A 17,407-nucleotide genomic window follows, 5' to 3' on the forward strand; every position below is an offset into this window, starting at 1 on the left:
TGCTTTTTTTTTTTTTTTTTTTTTTTTTTTTTTTTTTGCTTTCATTGTTTCTAAAATACGAATCTGCAGGACAGCTGTGTTTTTGTTCAGGGGAATTATTGAGTGGTAACAGTTTGGAGCAGGTGTTGTGTGTTTTGGATGCTCTAGTTATTGTGGTGTGTGTGTGTGGTGTGTGTGTGTGTGTGTGCGCGTGTGTGAGCTGTGGTCAGAGAGGAAACCCCTATCATATTAGAACCGGATCAAAGTAAGTCAGATATACTGGCAAAGTGACACATTAGTCTGGCGTGCATGTTGTTCCAGGAGAACAAAGAGGACTTCCTGAAGCTCTGCTGAGTGTCTGTCCCACACTGTTCTACTTACTGCAGCGGGCTGGAGAGCATGCATGTCATTGTTCATGTTAGCAGAGCCCCTCTCTTCCTCTTTCAGTCCTCTTTTTCAGACCTCCAGCTACACAGCCTCTCAGCCTTTTCTTAACCTTTGTTTATCCAGTTGTAGTCTGTGCTCTTTTGCAGCGACGCCCTGCTTCACCTTCACACCGGTAAAGACACACTTGCGCAGAGAGCGCAGAGCTGTTGGGGGGCCGGGGGGGACCCAGCTAGACCAGGGATGCGAACCTGCAGAACCAGTGAAAAGCTTACGTCTAAGTGGACCTTCCATTGCTAGTTTGACTTTTTCAGCCTTTTAATCAACTATATAGAGAGCTGAAGCCAGAGCTGAGTGTAATCTCTCACTCATCATTTCTTTCACTGGACTTCCTGTTTACTTTCCGTATTCTGAGACAAATCAGCTCCATTTAGCAGCTGCTGCAGGGGACTGAAACCTCAAACAATGACTACTTTGTGAGCGCAGAAAAAAAACACTACTGCTCCCATGAAATGTTATAAGCACGGCACCACTGGTAATTTTGCAGGATGTCATCGTAACTTCGTTATGTCCATATCCATAAAACTTACCAAAACTCTGAAGTTATTTTTAATTTTCTAGCTGTAACTCTTCTGTGTAAAAGCAAAGACTCTTCTGTCAAACTATCATGTTTAGTCTGCAAACCTCAAAACCTTACAGGAAATCTGTTCATTTAAGCATAAAGACTGGATAAACAATGCATATTTCAAAAAACCACCATCCTTATCTCGACAAATGAAGCGAGCCACATGACGTACTGTTAGCATGGCTGCATATGTCAATGGGATGGGACGACCATATACTCATGTCTTTACTGCTGTTCAATCTGGAAACATCGTCAGCCTGCTGCTGCCTGTATGAAATGAAAGTATAACTTAGCAAACAGTATCTGGCGTTAGCGTGCTCTGCTGCGGCAAACCTTAGTATCCACAGCTGTGTACAGCTGCAGATTTTCATCTGAAAGTTCTTTGAAGGATGTGCTTTGGCCAGCTCATTTGACAAAACTTTTTACAATTATTCTCTAAGTGATGGTGACAATCTATTAACAAACGGTTTCTTTGTTTTCCTTTGTCTTGCAAAGTTGTTTTTTTTTGTGTTATAAAATCCAATATGTGCCCAAACGCTTCCTTGGGAAAAAAAAACAAAAACTCTTAGATCTGCTGTCACCATCAGGAGTTTACACGGGGCTCTTGTTACACAGGCCTTTTCCACTCTGTAAAAAAAGTGCCAATCTATGAATTGATTAAGAATCACAATTTGTGATGTCAATCAGTATTTTTTCCTATACCTCGTGTGGCTTGACCTTAAATCTGGTTGAGGACATCTCTGCTATGATTTAAATTTTATTGTCAAAATCATGCATTTACTATTCAGTTATTTAATCTACCTTTGTAGATGTAGGTTGTAGGTTGAGCACATACACCTGCATTCATTTAACCTGTGTACCAGGCTCTACCTGATATTCAATAATATTGAATATTGTGATCTTTTCTGTCATATGCGGTATTTTTCATTATATGGCCGCATCGCTTGTATCTGAAACATAAAATACAACAAAACAAAACAAAAATTCCCCCATGTTGCGTTTTGCATGGAGAAGTTGTAATATTGTATATCATGATATTTGGGCTGAACTGTATCAAGATATTCTGTTTTGGATATCACCCAAGCCTGGTGATTTGTTTTGTTCATAATCAGGATGTTTACATGAAACATGAAATGATAAAGTAGTTCATCGTACCATCATCATGATTTATTTGATGACAAACTGAGCTGTTTGAGCAATGGGTTTTGAAATGTGTGCACAGGGCATCAGTGTAACAGGTTTATTGAGATGAGGTGTCTTCCCTCCTTCTCTTTGGCATCCATCCAGTGGGTGATTGTGGCGGACCCCCCCCCCCCATCCTTTGCCTTGTTCTACATGGCCACATGCATCTCATTATGTCATTTCCTATTACACACACACATGATACAATAGGTCAGGTCTCCATCCTCCTTTGATTCTGCTAATTGAATATGAAATGAGGGGGGCAGGACATGCTCTATCATCTCGTGGTGTGTGTGTGTTTGTGTGTGAGAGTGTGTTGGACGTCTGCTCTTTCTCTGAGAGGATTCAGGTGTTCTGGAGGATTTTTGATTGACTGTGTGGCTGGTGTGTGTGTGTGTGTGACTGTATGTTACACACACTTGGCATGCATGTGCCTGGACTGCTCATTCGATCTCCTTATATAAGCATATAACACACACACACACACACACACACACACACCAGAAAGTGCAATTACAGTACATTGATAAACAGAACTTAATCCACATGGTTAAATAATTAAAAAGTAGGCTGCGGTATCATCTGTTAGCACCACAACACTTATGCACAACAATGTTGTGACACATTTTACCTTTATCAAAAAAATTGCAGCTCTTGTGATTTGGATATTGCACTTGGCCATATTGTGATTTCAGCTAAAGTTAGATTAATTGTGCAGCACTAGTCAACTTAGTTTTTTTTTTCACATTACATTTCCAATGTCCGAATATTAAGAATTAAAAGCTCATTGCTCTTTGAAAGGGCAAACTTGCATTGTTATGCCACGATATCATTATACCAGTGGCATGAAATTGTTTTGAAAATAATATGACAACAACATCATTTATCGCAATTGTTTTTGGGGACAATATATCGACCAAGAAAAACAGCTACCATGACAGGCCTACTGACCTGCAACGACTTGTTTAGTGCAGGCTTTCATAGAAAACAATGAGTAAGACTGTCCTGATGCTCTGTCATCTGCAGTCAGTGTGTGCTGCCCTTAAAAGCTTTAACAGGCCTTGTAGCAATTTGATCTGGTTGACTGAAAGAGTGAACCAGCTACTCTCTAATGACTAGCTAACCTTAGCTACTTTTTGGTATCTTTGTATTGAAAAGTTCCAAATTCATCCAACTGCTGACATGGGACAGGTGTGGTCACAGTCACAGACTCATCACCCATTAAGAGAGAAGTGCTTTACCTGCTCAGTCCTCGTCAACAAAGTCGTAAAAAGGGCTTGTAAAATGAGCGGCTTTGCAGTTTGCATGCAGCCTCGTGCCAAAAGTCAGCTTGTTTTGAGAGTCCCAAACAAACAAGATGAGGCCTCTGGGTCCTATTAAAGCCATATTCTCATCGAGTCCATCATTTATACAGCAGGACGCTCCTCTCTCTGAAATCTCTTCATAATCCCCCCTTACAGATGACAGTCTGAGGCAGACGATATTGGCTCTGCATCAGAAACATGTAAATGCTCTGTTCATCATTGTCTCGCCCTGGAAACAGTCAGAGATGCTGTTTGAAGTGATGGAAGCTAATACCAAATATTCACTCAGTTTACTCTGACTTCTGAGATTTTGTGGGATAGGGATCACAGTCAAATCTGATTATTCTATAAACAAATAGCACATACTGTAACACATATTGTAGTCCAAATTTAATTCCTTTTAATTTGAAAAGCCTCAGAGGACTCAGTATTATGGGCTGCAGAAGTCTCACTTGGTATCCGTGAAGGAAAAAAAAATTAGGTTAGTCTGTTGTTTTATTTTCTTACATAATAAATATACAGGGGAAAACAAATCTGTCTCTTGTTGTCTACCAAACACACTCTGCTGATTCTTTACTGCTCAGCTCCGTATGTCAAATCTCAATTAATCTATGCACAGGAAGTGACCTTTGACCTCCATCCATTAAACCCACCCCCTAGAGAGTCTGCAGCCGCTCCGAGGAATGCAGGAAGGAAAGTGGTCGTGCACAAGAGGCTTCTCTTCTCTGTGTATATGTGGCTGTCTATTCCCACACACACTATCACAAAGACATCTTGTTTTTTTATAATATTGTTTTTTTTTTTGTCACCTCTATGGTGGATTGTTGTTAGATGTTAAAACTGACACACGTGCTGATGGAAACATCATTTATTTATATCACAAAATCTACCTTGTAACATTTTACTTTAAATAAATAAATAAAAAAGTGATCAGAAGAGCACAGCACTGTGACAATGACCCTTAAAGGGATAGCTGTCTGCAGTCTCTGGGTTAATTAAACTAGCCTCACTATTGCTGCAGGCTGCACCACTCAATCATGATCGGACTAAAATAGTCACTAAATAGGCAATTGACAATAAAAGTGGTGTAAATTGACAAAATATGTAGCTTGGCCTAACTTTAAAGGTACTATATGTAAGAATGTGAAGCAGTTTACATGTATGAATCGCTTTATGATAGACAATGTGTGATTGGATTGCAATGCAATTTAAGAAATGAGACCTTCCCTAACTTTCTCCGTCGCCTATAACAGCCTGTGGACTGACAAACGTTGGTTTAGAAATGGAGTCAGCTAACGTCAAGAAACGAGGGGCTCCCAGCACAACACAGACTGCGACACAAACTCTGCACAAAAAAAAAAAAAAAAGAGAAAAAGTTTAATCTAATATGTCCTGGTTGAGTGGAAAACTAGGGCAAGGTATTCCATTCACAGAGTTGGTCAGGTCCATGCAAAGATAATGGTGTGTGTCTATTGAACAAATTGCCTGTGTCACACGTGTCTGACAGAGCAGATGTGATTCTTTCCTAATCATGTTATGATTGAGGTTTTCAGGGCCCAAACGCAGACACACACGATGGCTGGTAGGTGCAGATAAAATACTTAAATAATGCAAATATCCAAAACTTACGAGCAGGCGACAGGAAACTGAATGCGGGTGATCCGAAAAATGCAGGGCAAAACGCAGAGAGGAGCAGGTAATGACACACAGGTGTAACTAATTTGGGCATGCCAGACAATCACAAAAGGCGGGAAATACACTGGAAAACGAAGGAAAATAAAACATAAACACAACAGGTCTAATGTTTCAAAATAAAAGAGGAAATCTAAGCATAAAGTCCATCTGAGCATCAGACCATAATTACAGTGACTGTGCACTGAGCTCTGAGTGCTGCCAAAACATGGATGGCCTACACTTAGCACTGTACCTGAACACCTCCTGTGTAGACACAGATAGTTGCTCCTGCTCTCTCCTGTAGACATGATGTCAGGTAACTTTCACCTTAACAACAATAAAAGTAGAAATGATCACTGTGAAGGAACAGCCTCCTTCTTGATAGTCTGAAGCCTCTGCCAGTTGTTTTCTATATCCCTAATTCTATATTGAAAAGACTGTGAAGCAATAGCTGCCTGGAAGGAAGAAAAACACCCAAAAACCACATTCGACAACGCGACACACTGCACCATGCTGTGGAAAATGGCCGGCAGTGGTGTAAAGTATATGCAGTTTGTAGTCAATGGGCAAACCCACAGTGGTATGAGAATGGAACCAGATATTTAAACTGAATATTCACAAGTCTTTGGTTGAACTGTCAGCAGGTTTGAACTGCCACTGTATGTCAGTGTGGTTGAGAATGATAAAGCTCAGTATTTGTTGTGGTTGGAGGCTCTTACCAATCTGCAGATGGAGAAATATTTCTTCTCTTTTATTAATATGCAGCAATGTATTTTCTGTTCTTTTCATGCACTCGCATACTATCCAGCTTATTTATATATTAAAGGTCCCATATTGTATAAAGTGAGATTTCCATGTCTTTTATGATCATAAAGCAGGTCTAAGTTTTATATTAATACTGCATGTAAGTATCAAAGGGTGCAATCTATGGACAAAATGAGCCTTTTAGGACTTCCGTAACTTTGTGATGTCACAACAAAACGGTCACCACCCTGTGCCCCAGCACAGCCCACCTGGACTCTGTGTCCAACGTCGCAGGATTTGGTTTCTCCAAGTGTTTACCTAAAATCAGCAGTACTTTTATTCGACCTCTGAGAAAACAGTCAGCCAATCAGAAGAGAGGCTTAGAGCCTATATTGTGGCTAGGGCTCCAGGGAGAGGCCTAAGAGAGGAGATGCAAAACTTTACTAAGATGGTTTTTTGGTACTTTAAATCACAAATATATCTTCTTATGTATATCAACACTTGGAATCAAACAGAAAAGTGTAAAATATGGGACCTTTAACAATGTAAACTGGCTGTTCAACCAGAAAAATCATCTTAACAAGACTTAATGTTCTGCTTTCTGAAACCTGCAAACATCCTGAAAGAGAGCGCCAAGTCACACCGTTATGTCCACACACACACACACACACACACACACACACACACACACACACACACACACACAGGAAACTGGCTGGCAGGAAACCCAGAGTAATGTTACATTTACATAGAAGGGGGTGCACTGAAATTCCTCTCCTTATCGTCCCAGCAGCTGGCTCCCAGTCACGAGCATGGCTGCTATTTCCAGATTGTTTGTCATAGCTGAAATAGTGCTTTTTATCCCAGCCATTTGAAGTGGGGCGGCCCAGTGGCCCTGATGCATGGCACCTAGTGCTTTCCATGATAGTCTAGATGCTGTGATAAGTCTGACAGGTAAACAGAATACAAAGCACTTCCCTAATGAATTATTTTCTACTTTACCTACTTGAAACTAATTTGTCTGTTCGTTTTCAGTTAGTTCTGTCCTGCTGCGCCTCGTTCTGGATTGATTCCTGTTTATCCAAGTTCAGTCTGTACTGTTCTATCAGGTATTGTCCAGTACTCTATGTCTGACAGGGTTATTTAGTGTTATCCACACCCGTGCTAACAGGTGTGATTTTTTTTTTCAGCGATAATTTGTGGGATTTGTGATTGTCTGTCTGCTACTCTGTCCTGTGCTGCGACATTTACTCTCAGATTTTTACTTGGTGGAGTTTCTGCAGTTTCTTTCTGCAGTTCTGCAGTTTCCATCCGGACTCAATCGTTTGCTTGCCCCAAAAACGGAGCTTTTCCTCACTAGTTTCCAGAGTGTATAAATCTTTAAATGGTGTTGCAGTGTGTACAGGGTGAAGTGAGCTTTTGCACAACAATGACCTCAGCTGCCCAGTGAAAGACAGAGGCTGCGTGCCAGTGAAGTTAAGACAGACTTTCTGTGGCCTCTAACTTTCTCTGTGATTGTTCATTTTAAGTTGAATACACTGCAGAGCTGGTGTTTATGTTGATTTTTTTTAAATGTCACAGTTAAAAGAAAGTATGAATCATTAAAATAAAGTTGTTTTTTTTCCAATGCAGTTCAGCAGCTTGGTATGTGATTAATTAACTATTTCATACTCATTCAGTCCGACCACAGAAACAGAACAATATATACATGAGAACAAATGTAATTGTTACACAGGTGCACAGGGGACCACGGAGAGCAGCGGGGCACTGGGTGGAGGTTTAATGGGCTGACAGGTGAAGAAGACAAGTTTCTGTCTGTGTGGCAGCAAAGTTAAGGCGATGTTGATGATACAGCACGGCTGCTGTTATTAACCTGCATTGATGTTGACTTTTTTTTAGACAGAACCATAACATCCGAGGTGGTGATCTGGGCTGTTTGTCTCGCTCCTCACCAGCTGTTGGCTGTGAGGCAGTTGTGTTGTTTCTCAACTGAAGAGGAGATTTAATCGTGTCTGTGATGTTCAGATGTTACAGTGTTTTAAAAGTTAGCCAATGTGAGTACTGCAGGTGGATTCTCTGATAAATGGCTTGGGCAATCTCCACAATCAATACAGTCACTCACACTTCAACTTAATCTAATTCTGACCTGAACTTTAAAAAGTCTGAACCCTCAAAAAGCCGTTCGAAGCTGTGAGGACTGGCCAAAATGTCGTCACAACTACAGAAAGACATGTACAAACACACACACGCGCACACACACACACACACACACACACACACACACACACACTGTAGTTTATTTTGACTGAGTGGTACATACACCATCCAACAGCCACAAATACTCACTAGCGCACCAATTGTGTATTAATCCACCGCTGAAAATAGTCCCCAACATTAGATTTTTCTGTGGTTGTGAGGGTTCAGCCATTGACTTTTGTCTTTCAGTCTGCAGCATCATCCATCATCACCAACATCATCCAAATTAGTCTGTATCACAGATATATTGGCAGATGGTGTATTGCTACATATCTTGGTCATAATCATTTAAAATTAAATTTAAGTTATATTAAGGTTGTACAGGATTTAATATCGGTTTAATATACAGAATTAATATACAAAACCTGACCTTACACTGATATAATCTAATCGTAAGATGTAAAATTTGAATCTGACAAATATTTTCTGTGGAAGTTGTACAACACTTGACATTTTCAAAGGCAGGATCTTTTCCGTCCCAGAGCCTCTGTGATGTTTCCACTCCACAGAGACCACAGAAGTGTTTACCAGATATTTCTCTCACTCCACACTGGAACGATGCTCCTGCATCTAGTTTAGATGAAAGACGGCCACCAGCTGGCCACATTCACCATTTTTACACCACATTACCACCACATTCATGTCACCATAGTCTCCAGTGAGAATTAAGATTTGGAGTTAATGTCTAGTTCTCATGCACTTTGTTATTGCCTGTCAGAAGGCGGCTTTTCTTTTCCTGTTTGGGTTTTCTATTATTTTTTTTCATTTCATTTTGTCCTCCGTCTCTTGGGTAGTATGTGACACACACACACACACACACACACACACACGGCACAGAAGCAGGCAGTCCTTCATGCAGATCAGGGTGTGACTGATGCTGATATTTGTGGTGTTGGAACTGTGAACTCAATTTGACCATCAGGTGCTGAAAAAACGGCGCTAATGTGATTTGCAGGCGGGATTTTGAACACAAGACAACATTCACAGCGTGTCGTCTCTCACCCTGTGACTGGCAGCTTCTCTCAGTGTTCTTTCAAACCCCCCGCATACCTTTGTTTTCCTCCATCGCCCAACACATTTCATTATTACAGCACACAAACACACACACACACACACACACACACACACAGATAATAGTGTTTTGCTTCACCCCCCCCACAGTGGTGCCACATGTTCCTCCTGCAGAGACCTCAGACCTCATGTTGACATGCATTATCTCTGGGTGTAAGGTGTGTGCGTGTGTGTGTGTGTGTGTGTGTTGTCGCAGGTAGTTGAATGGCTCTTGTGTCTTTTCCAGATGTTGGTCTTTATAAACACTCTTACAGGCTGCATTGGTGATGAACGCAGCCTGTAATACATTTAACAACTTCATAATTATTATACTATAGCTGCCTGTGGGCTTGGTACTGCCTGTTTTATTAAAGCCACAGTGTCGTTGCTAGGGACACTGTCAGCAGTGTCTCTGCAAACAATGTGAAACTGGCTCATTCACAGTATTTTGCGCTTTATTAAACTGATTTCCCTTGTGCAGAGATAATAAGTGATGGATTTCTCCGTGTTCTTGAGAAATGGCAACAACAATGTGTTTAATATCTCTCTCTCTCTCTCTCTCTCTCTCTCTCTCTCTCTCTCTCGCTCTCTCTCTCTGTATGGTTGGTTGTTTTTATTGTGTCATAAGACGACCCGCTCAGAACACGCTCGTCCAAATGTTCAAAAAAGGAAGAAAGTGGAGAAAAAACATGGAAAAAATGAATTCAGCACAACAAGAAACAGACGAACAACAGAGAAGAAACAGAGACAATGCAACACAAACCACAAGCAGCCTACAAGGCAGACAGTGTGGAAGCATGACACAGGATAGAAGCACACACAAGTTATGAATATTTTATAAATTAATCATAAAAAAACATATTCACAATGTAAATCTCTAAACATATCTTTTATTTTCATTAGTGAACACAGAAACTAATAGACATTGATACAAATCTGGTCAATTCAATGTTAAATATCGTTTGCTTCAGTTACTTATGTCTATTTAAATGACAAAGGTTAAGGGAAAAAACTAGTGGTTGTCAGGTTAAATAATTGAGGTTAAAATGGTTATGGAAAGAGCCTGATCGCTTGTCTGTTTAAATAAAGTTTCTTTTTTCCAAAAAAAAAAAAAAAAAAGGGTTTGAAGAATGGGGAACAACACATGGATGTAATAGAGGAGCTCTCTTAAAGTGGTAGTCCGGGTTGTCTGACGTGGGGTTGTGTGAGGTAGTTATCTGTAGTCTGTCAGTGTGTTACCTGCAGCAGGTTCAGATCAGCGTGCTGCCAGTTTGGAGAAGCAGCTGAGAGCAGTGGCACAGAAGCTGAGTGATGTGCTGCTGTGGACGGGGACAGCGAAAAACTTATTTCAGCCACTTAAAAACACACCCACAGAAAAAAAGCTAATATCAGTTGAAGTGTTTGTGACACACACTATATTACTCAGCAGGTCAGCTGTTTGGTATTATGGTAATAAATGGTGACAGTATTACTCTTCTGGCCTCTCTGCTGGTGCTCTAAATTATCACTTTAATGCATCCATGGAAAAATGGGAGGTACAACTTCTGTCGTCAAATATATACAGTATATGTATCCTACATGTTTCAGCCATATACTAGATTTTGACCTAGTGTTGTTCCAAATGCAGACACTTTCACACTGTCCAACAACCTTAAATACAGACTTTTAGATCCAGGCAGTGTAATGTGGTTGGCTGAATGAAGTGCAGCACTGCAGCTGAGGGGTTTTGCTACACTGTGCTTCATGAATGCCACAGTGTGGCTGAGGGGGAGTTCTTGTTCCTGTGGTGTGTATGCTGAGCCAGAATGGGGCCAGCGCTCATTAGCCGCCAGCCTCACACTGGGCCTCATACTGTACATGACTGAATGGCCTCCATCATCCCTCCCCCTCCCTCAAATTATTATGTCACCTGCCATTGTTTGGAAAAGCTGTGTGTGTGTGTGTGTGTGTGTGTGTGTGTGTGTGTGAAGGAAGGAGGGAGGGAAAGGGAGTGAGAAAGTTCATTTGTTCTCAGTTCATTCAGGCCAGAAAGTACACCGACATAAAACCAGGGAAGGAAGGTCAAGAAAACTTGGTTTTTCAGCACTGCACACCACGTGATTAGGAGCCACTATAAACTGAATTCAAAGTGATTAAAAACTATTTCCTATTACAAACTATGATTCAAAGCGAGAGGAAAGTGAAGACTTGTAAAGTGGAGACTTGTAGAACTTAAGTTCAGTTTGAAAAAATAAAAAAGCTCCGATGAACCCACTGTTCACTAGCTCTGCCGCTTTTTGTTAAAGATTCAAACCTTCAAACGATCTGCTGCGCTCATAGACTGTAAATTCAATCAGCTCTTAACAGTTTGAAGAAGTTTGCCTTGTGGTCCAAAAGAGGACGCTCACAACAATTCACTGTCAGCTTGTAAACTAGGTAAACTACGCTAATAAATAAAAATGGAGGAGGTCACTATCAAGCAAAGCTGTACTGATCGCGAAATCGCCACAAAAGCATCTGTTGGTTCAAATCTGGTCGAACTTGACAGGAAACAACCAGCAGTCAAAGTTAGAAACTAGCTGGTGATCACTGTGGAGCGTTTGGCAGCCAAAGAGACAGATGTTTTTCTCAGGAGTTGGTGGAGACAAAAACGGAGCTAAAAGGAGAGTGAGTGAATGAATGCTAATGTTGCTCTTTGTCTGCTGGATGATTCAATAGGTGGCTTAAAATAATGTATCACAGCTTTAACAGTATTGAGGAGAAATGTGACATCTGACACAATATTTTACATATCCGGAGAACAAAGAAAGAAACAGCCTGCACTGGAAACCCAGTGACCTGCAGAGAGAGCCACACTTTCATGTTCACTATGACCAAACGAAGGACACTCTCAACTCCCAACAGCTCAATTAAGGCTACAAAGGAGGTTTCAGTTTTACCCTTTAATATTTACTTATTCATGCACTCTCTCCACATCAGACACACACACACACACACACACACACACAGAAAAAGCCTGCTCTTCTGTAGAGCATCAAAGATGAGTGTAACAGACCCAGTGATGGAATCCAGAAACTCCTGTCAGACAGCCGAGGACACACACACACACACACACACACACAAACGCACACATACAAATGTAGTCACACGTGCACTTCCTCACGCACGTGAACATACTGATAAGCGGGTGTTGTGGTTTTCATCTGCCTGTCAAGTACAGTCCTTTTCTTTAAAGTCTCACAATGCTGCCAGCAGTGGTGGACTTGTTACAGAGGGGCTGTTGGCTGGTTGGTCGGGGCAACGGGGAAGAGAGAGCTCCAAATAAGGGCAGGGATACCGCAGAAATAAAGTCCCTACTAATTATTCCCTCAGCTAGATACATTTTGGACAAGTTTTGCATTAGTATAGGTTAGAAATCCATATTTAGACTATACCTACAACATGTTGAACTATACTACTACAAAAACTTCCTTCTATTCATTCTACTAAAAAAGACAATTTAACTTCTGAGGGGAGAACAGCACTGTTCTTAAAAATGAAAAGTAGCATTCAGAACACTGTTCACCAGCTCAGCAGACTCAGAGGTAACTACACACATAGTCAGTGAAGATGACTCTTTGAATTGAACTGGACTTAGCAATTCAAAATTACCAAATGGATTTGTAATTTCCACCACTGTAAGATGTCAGTGACAGCCCCTTTACTGTGTGAGTGGCTCTACTTAGACAACATAAGTGATCGGAGTGTGTAATCAGTCAGGTTTGTCAAAACAGTTTATTCAATCAGTCATATACACAGTAATGATATTGGTGGTAGTTTTCTTCAGGCCCTCTGGTCAGGGTCGAAACCTTCATCTGAAATAAGGAACCTCGGGATAATATCTGATGCCAAACTAAGTTTTGTTGATCGAGTGAAACATGTGGTTCAGTCTCATTTCTACCAGCTCAGGATCATTTCTAAAATTAGATCATTTCAATTAATGGCTGACCTACAAAAAGTTGCACATGCATTCATTATTGTAATGAACTTTATTCAGGTATCAGTCCTCAAAATCCTCTGCTCGTCTTAGTGCTGGAACCAACCGGTACAGCTTTCCTCCCTACATTGGCTGTTAGATTTCAGATAGATTTTAAAATTTTATCGCTGACTTTTAAGGCTTTAAACAGCCTTGGTTCCAATTGCATCTCAGATTTACTGACATGATGGGGATCTGTGGAAGGAGCCCTGCTGGTCATCACAAGGTCAAGGTTTGTGACTGAGGGTGACCAGGCTTTTCCTTCGAACTTCTTTTAAATCTCTTTGTGTCAGCCTTTGGTAACGTTTGATATCCACTGTTTTGTTCCTAATTATTGTTTTTATATATTTTTTTGTATATTCTACTGCCTTTCTTCACCTATTGTCAGATCCTTCTGCATAATGTTTAATATATGTTTTTGATAATACAATGCTCAGGCTGTTTGGCCTTTCTCTTTTATCTGGGGAAGCACTTTGTAATGAAAGTGCTGTATAAATAAAGTTATTATCATTATATGAAAGTTAGTGCTGCAATAGATGTACAGTAGGTGAGGTCACTTACTTTCTAGGGGTCATAACAACTTGAATTTCACCTGTAAAGAGGAGGAGTAGATATATGAACATTTTGAACTGCCCCTTCAGTACTATAATGAATAAAAGAAGAGACACGGCCCCTCTGCCAGCACATCTGTGTAGCCGTACATCTGTCCAGCTCAGCCTCACTGTGTATGAGTGTTGTGAAGTCCACGCACGAGGAGGTGGGAGCGGTTTGTTGACAGCAAACTGAGCCAAGTCACTTACTGGAACCCTGGGCTGGTCTGTGGTTTGGAGCTCTGCTGCCAGCCAACGTCTCCCATCTGTGTGTGTGTGTTTGTTACTCCTGTTTAGCTTTGAGATGCCCTGAAACTCTGCATGTACACAGGATGATTGTGTCTCTGCCACAGCTTCACCCTACAAATAGATACAGTCAGTGTTTGGAGGACGTCTGCTACTTCAGTGGATCTTTCCCCTGAGTATCATCTCAGACAACCAGTGTTTCAGGATGAGACAGACTATGGGAATCCAGTGCATCAATATTCATATCTAGTAGCCACATTACATTTAAGAAGCCTGGGAAATCCATATGTGTGTAACATACAGTGCTGAGCTAGTTAACTTGTGAGTGAATGTTTTACCGTGCATCTGTGTCTTGTGGTGATTATACACCTCAGATGGACTAGGATCACAGCAGTGCTTTTCTCCAGTACCAGTTTTTATTAAAGTGAAAGACCAGTTCCTCCAATACAGCTTCTGAACTGACAGCTAATAAATCAGTATCGTTACATCTGAACATTGTAGAGGTCGGTCACATCAACATAGAGTCTGTATAGAGTTGAACTACGGTGAACTCAGACTCATCCACTCTGTTGTCTTATTGGATCGTCTGTGTTGTGACTTAGTAGAAAAGCTGCCATAAAGTTGTTGTTAGTCAACTTACAACAACAAACTGCTTTTGAATTGCCATGTTCCTTTGAATTCATTAAAATTTTGTGAGAAATGTAAAGCTCTAAAAAAGATAGGGCTCCGGCTATTGACTGGTTCGGGCCCTTCCCCAACAGAAACCTGATTGTAATCTGATTATCATCACATGGAAATTTCCAACTGTAGCTACACAAGCAACCTCAGTATTCAGTGGATATCAAATTTAGATTTCACGTTCATCTTCCCAGAGCATGAGCCCCTTTGGAAACTCTATGATCTTACCTTTAGCTTTTTCAGCTCCACAAATGATGATGCTCTAAACTAACATTGTATTTGTCTGCAGATCCCGCCTGTTGCCACCATGCTGCCGAGTTTTCGTCTTGTAAAGAAGCTTGTGACCAGGTAGGAACACACACACGCGCGCACACACACACACACACACACACACACACACACACACACACACACACACACACAAGCCCTCTCATCAGGCCATTATAGTCAGCCCGTGAATAGAGGTTTTTGAAGGGGAGTAGTGTAAAGTTTTTTGTCTCATGGGTCTTTGAAGTGCAGAATAAAAGTTCTGCCTCACCCTGTTGCAATTGGGGAGCAGGTGACAATCTCTCTCTCTCTCTCTCTCTCTCTCTCTCTCTCTCTCTCTCTCTCTCTCTCTCTCTCACCCTCTCTCTCTGAAGCCCTCATGTCCTTTACGGCAAAGGACACATAAAGAAGATGTGAAAGAAGCTTTTCTCTGCAAGCAACAAACAGGCAGAGTTCAAACCTGATTCCTGCTTTTGAAGTGGGAATGCTGAGGGGGGGGCATTGAAGAGGGAGGTTGGACAGAACTTATTGTGCTCTTATTGGTTGACATCATCATTTTGCTAGCCAAAGAAAGACAGACCATGGATAGAAAAGGACATTCAATGGCAGATGAAGATGGACAAAAAGTGGTGGAGGGACATCTCAAAAGAAAGAAAGTGGAAAGTGTGGAAAAAAGAAAGGGAAAAAGAGAGTTAGAAAGATGAAAAAGATGGAGAAGGAAAGATAATGGCCTTTTAGAAGTGTAATGGCCTCTAAACACCCTTCCGAGGTTGTGGTTAAGGGCTTGAGTGAGTGGGTGGGTGTGGTTTGGTGTCAGAGTGTATGGGGTGGGTATCAGGCACACGTTGTAATCACCAGGACAGTTTTAGCTCTAATGGCCTTGCGCCTGGTTACACCCAGAAAATAAGCAGTTCGTCAAAGGTTCAGGTGGTTACGTATAGAACAATAAAGGCAATCAACATTAAAGAATCTTTTCTTCCATTTATTTAAATAAATGAATGAATCAGTGTTAAGGTCACATTATGACTCCAAGCTCTGATCTGGTATGTTTTATATAAAGTGGGAATAAAACTAACCAAAGTTAAATAGCATCAGGCCAATGAATCATTGGTTTTGCTTAATGACAGTATATACAGATCGTGCTGATACTTCTGGGTCCAGGGTTTGATATTATTATACTGTTTTTAATGCATATTTTCTGAATTATCCTTTTTTTTTTTTTGACAAAATACAAGTGATGAGTAAGATCAATTTCATCCACAGATACTATGGACTCTATCTTAATGATCTAAGCACATGGTCTAAAGCACACGTGGCAAGTGCATGTAGGCTGTATCAAAATCCACTTTTGCTAGTTTAAAGGCAAAAAAAAATGGTTGTAGCACCAGGCACATGGTTCAAAAGGGTTGTTCAGTCTCTTATTTAATCATGGGTGTGTTTTCGGCGTAACATGCAATAAACCAATCAGAGTGCAGGCGCTCATTGCCTTGAAAATCCAGGCGGATTCTTATTATAATGGCAGATTTGCCAGGTAGTATGCCTCTCTGCAGAGGAAACTGATCTCTGATTTCAGACCAGGTTTTTGTCAGTCAATTGCTTTCCACTGCCTCAAGCAATGTGCCAACAATGCACCTGACCACTGATAGTAGCAAAGACATTTGCATTGCACTTGGCACCACTTTGTGCTGGGTGTAAGTATTGTGTGAAGAATGACCAAGACTAGGTCAAAACCTAGTATGTGGTTTGACCGTGTATGTGAGAACGTGGTGTAAAACTGCTGTAAACAACAACCCCCTGATGACAATTCATTTTGAAGGAGCAATGGCCAAACAAAGTTAGGCCATCCAACCAATGGCATTACTTCATCACTCAGTCAGTCAGTGACAGACATCTGTGTATATAGGGCTGGCCCCTGCTGTCAAAAAGAAAGAAAATTTGATAGCAAACTTTAAATAACATTTCCTGTTGCTCAAGTGGGCTGACTGACTGGATATCATGTAATTCCTAAATATCTGGGGTTAACTTGTTATAAATTTTATAACTCAAAAGAATCATGGTTAAACTATGGAAATAAGTAAAAAATTGTAAAAGTTTTAGACTTTTAGACTTTATAAGTCCTGCGAATACCTATTTGTAAGTGGTGCTACAGTATAGAAAATGATTCCTAAAAGGTTCTTTATGGCAGTCTACTAGATTTAATTCTAACCAAACACCACAGGAGTCAATTTTACTGACTGACAAACATTCAAACATGTAGAAGGCATCAGTGGAATCAGCTGTTTTTGACTTTTGTTGGAAGGAAAACTTGCTGACTCTCAGGTCTTAATGGTGCAAGACTGGATTGGAAGCCATTGCTGTACTGAACTGTTTTTCTTCGGCATGCAGTGTTTGATGGTCCCAGCACTGGAGAAAGAGCCCATCAGTCTGCCAGCCA

At 40.9% G+C, this 17,407-nt stretch overlaps 1 protein-coding gene across 1 annotated transcript in view; it reads left to right on the top strand.

Annotated features, from left to right (window-relative positions):
* The window catches only part of reck (reversion-inducing-cysteine-rich protein with kazal motifs), a 73,494-nt gene that overhangs the window by 4,310 nt on the left and 51,777 nt on the right, over positions 1–17,407 (top strand). Inside the window, exon 2 of the mRNA XM_071485585.1 lies at positions 14,996–15,054. Coding sequence (XP_071341686.1) covers positions 14,996–15,054 — 59 coding nt within the window. The remainder of the gene's footprint in view (positions 1–14,995; positions 15,055–17,407) is intronic.

Source organism: Trachinotus anak, unplaced genomic scaffold (genome assembly GCF_046630095.1).
Source record: "Trachinotus anak isolate AG129_WGS33_773 ecotype Australia unplaced genomic scaffold, CSIRO_AGI_Tana_v1 ptg000009l, whole genome shotgun sequence".
NCBI lineage: Eukaryota > Metazoa > Chordata > Actinopteri > Carangiformes > Carangidae > Trachinotus > Trachinotus anak.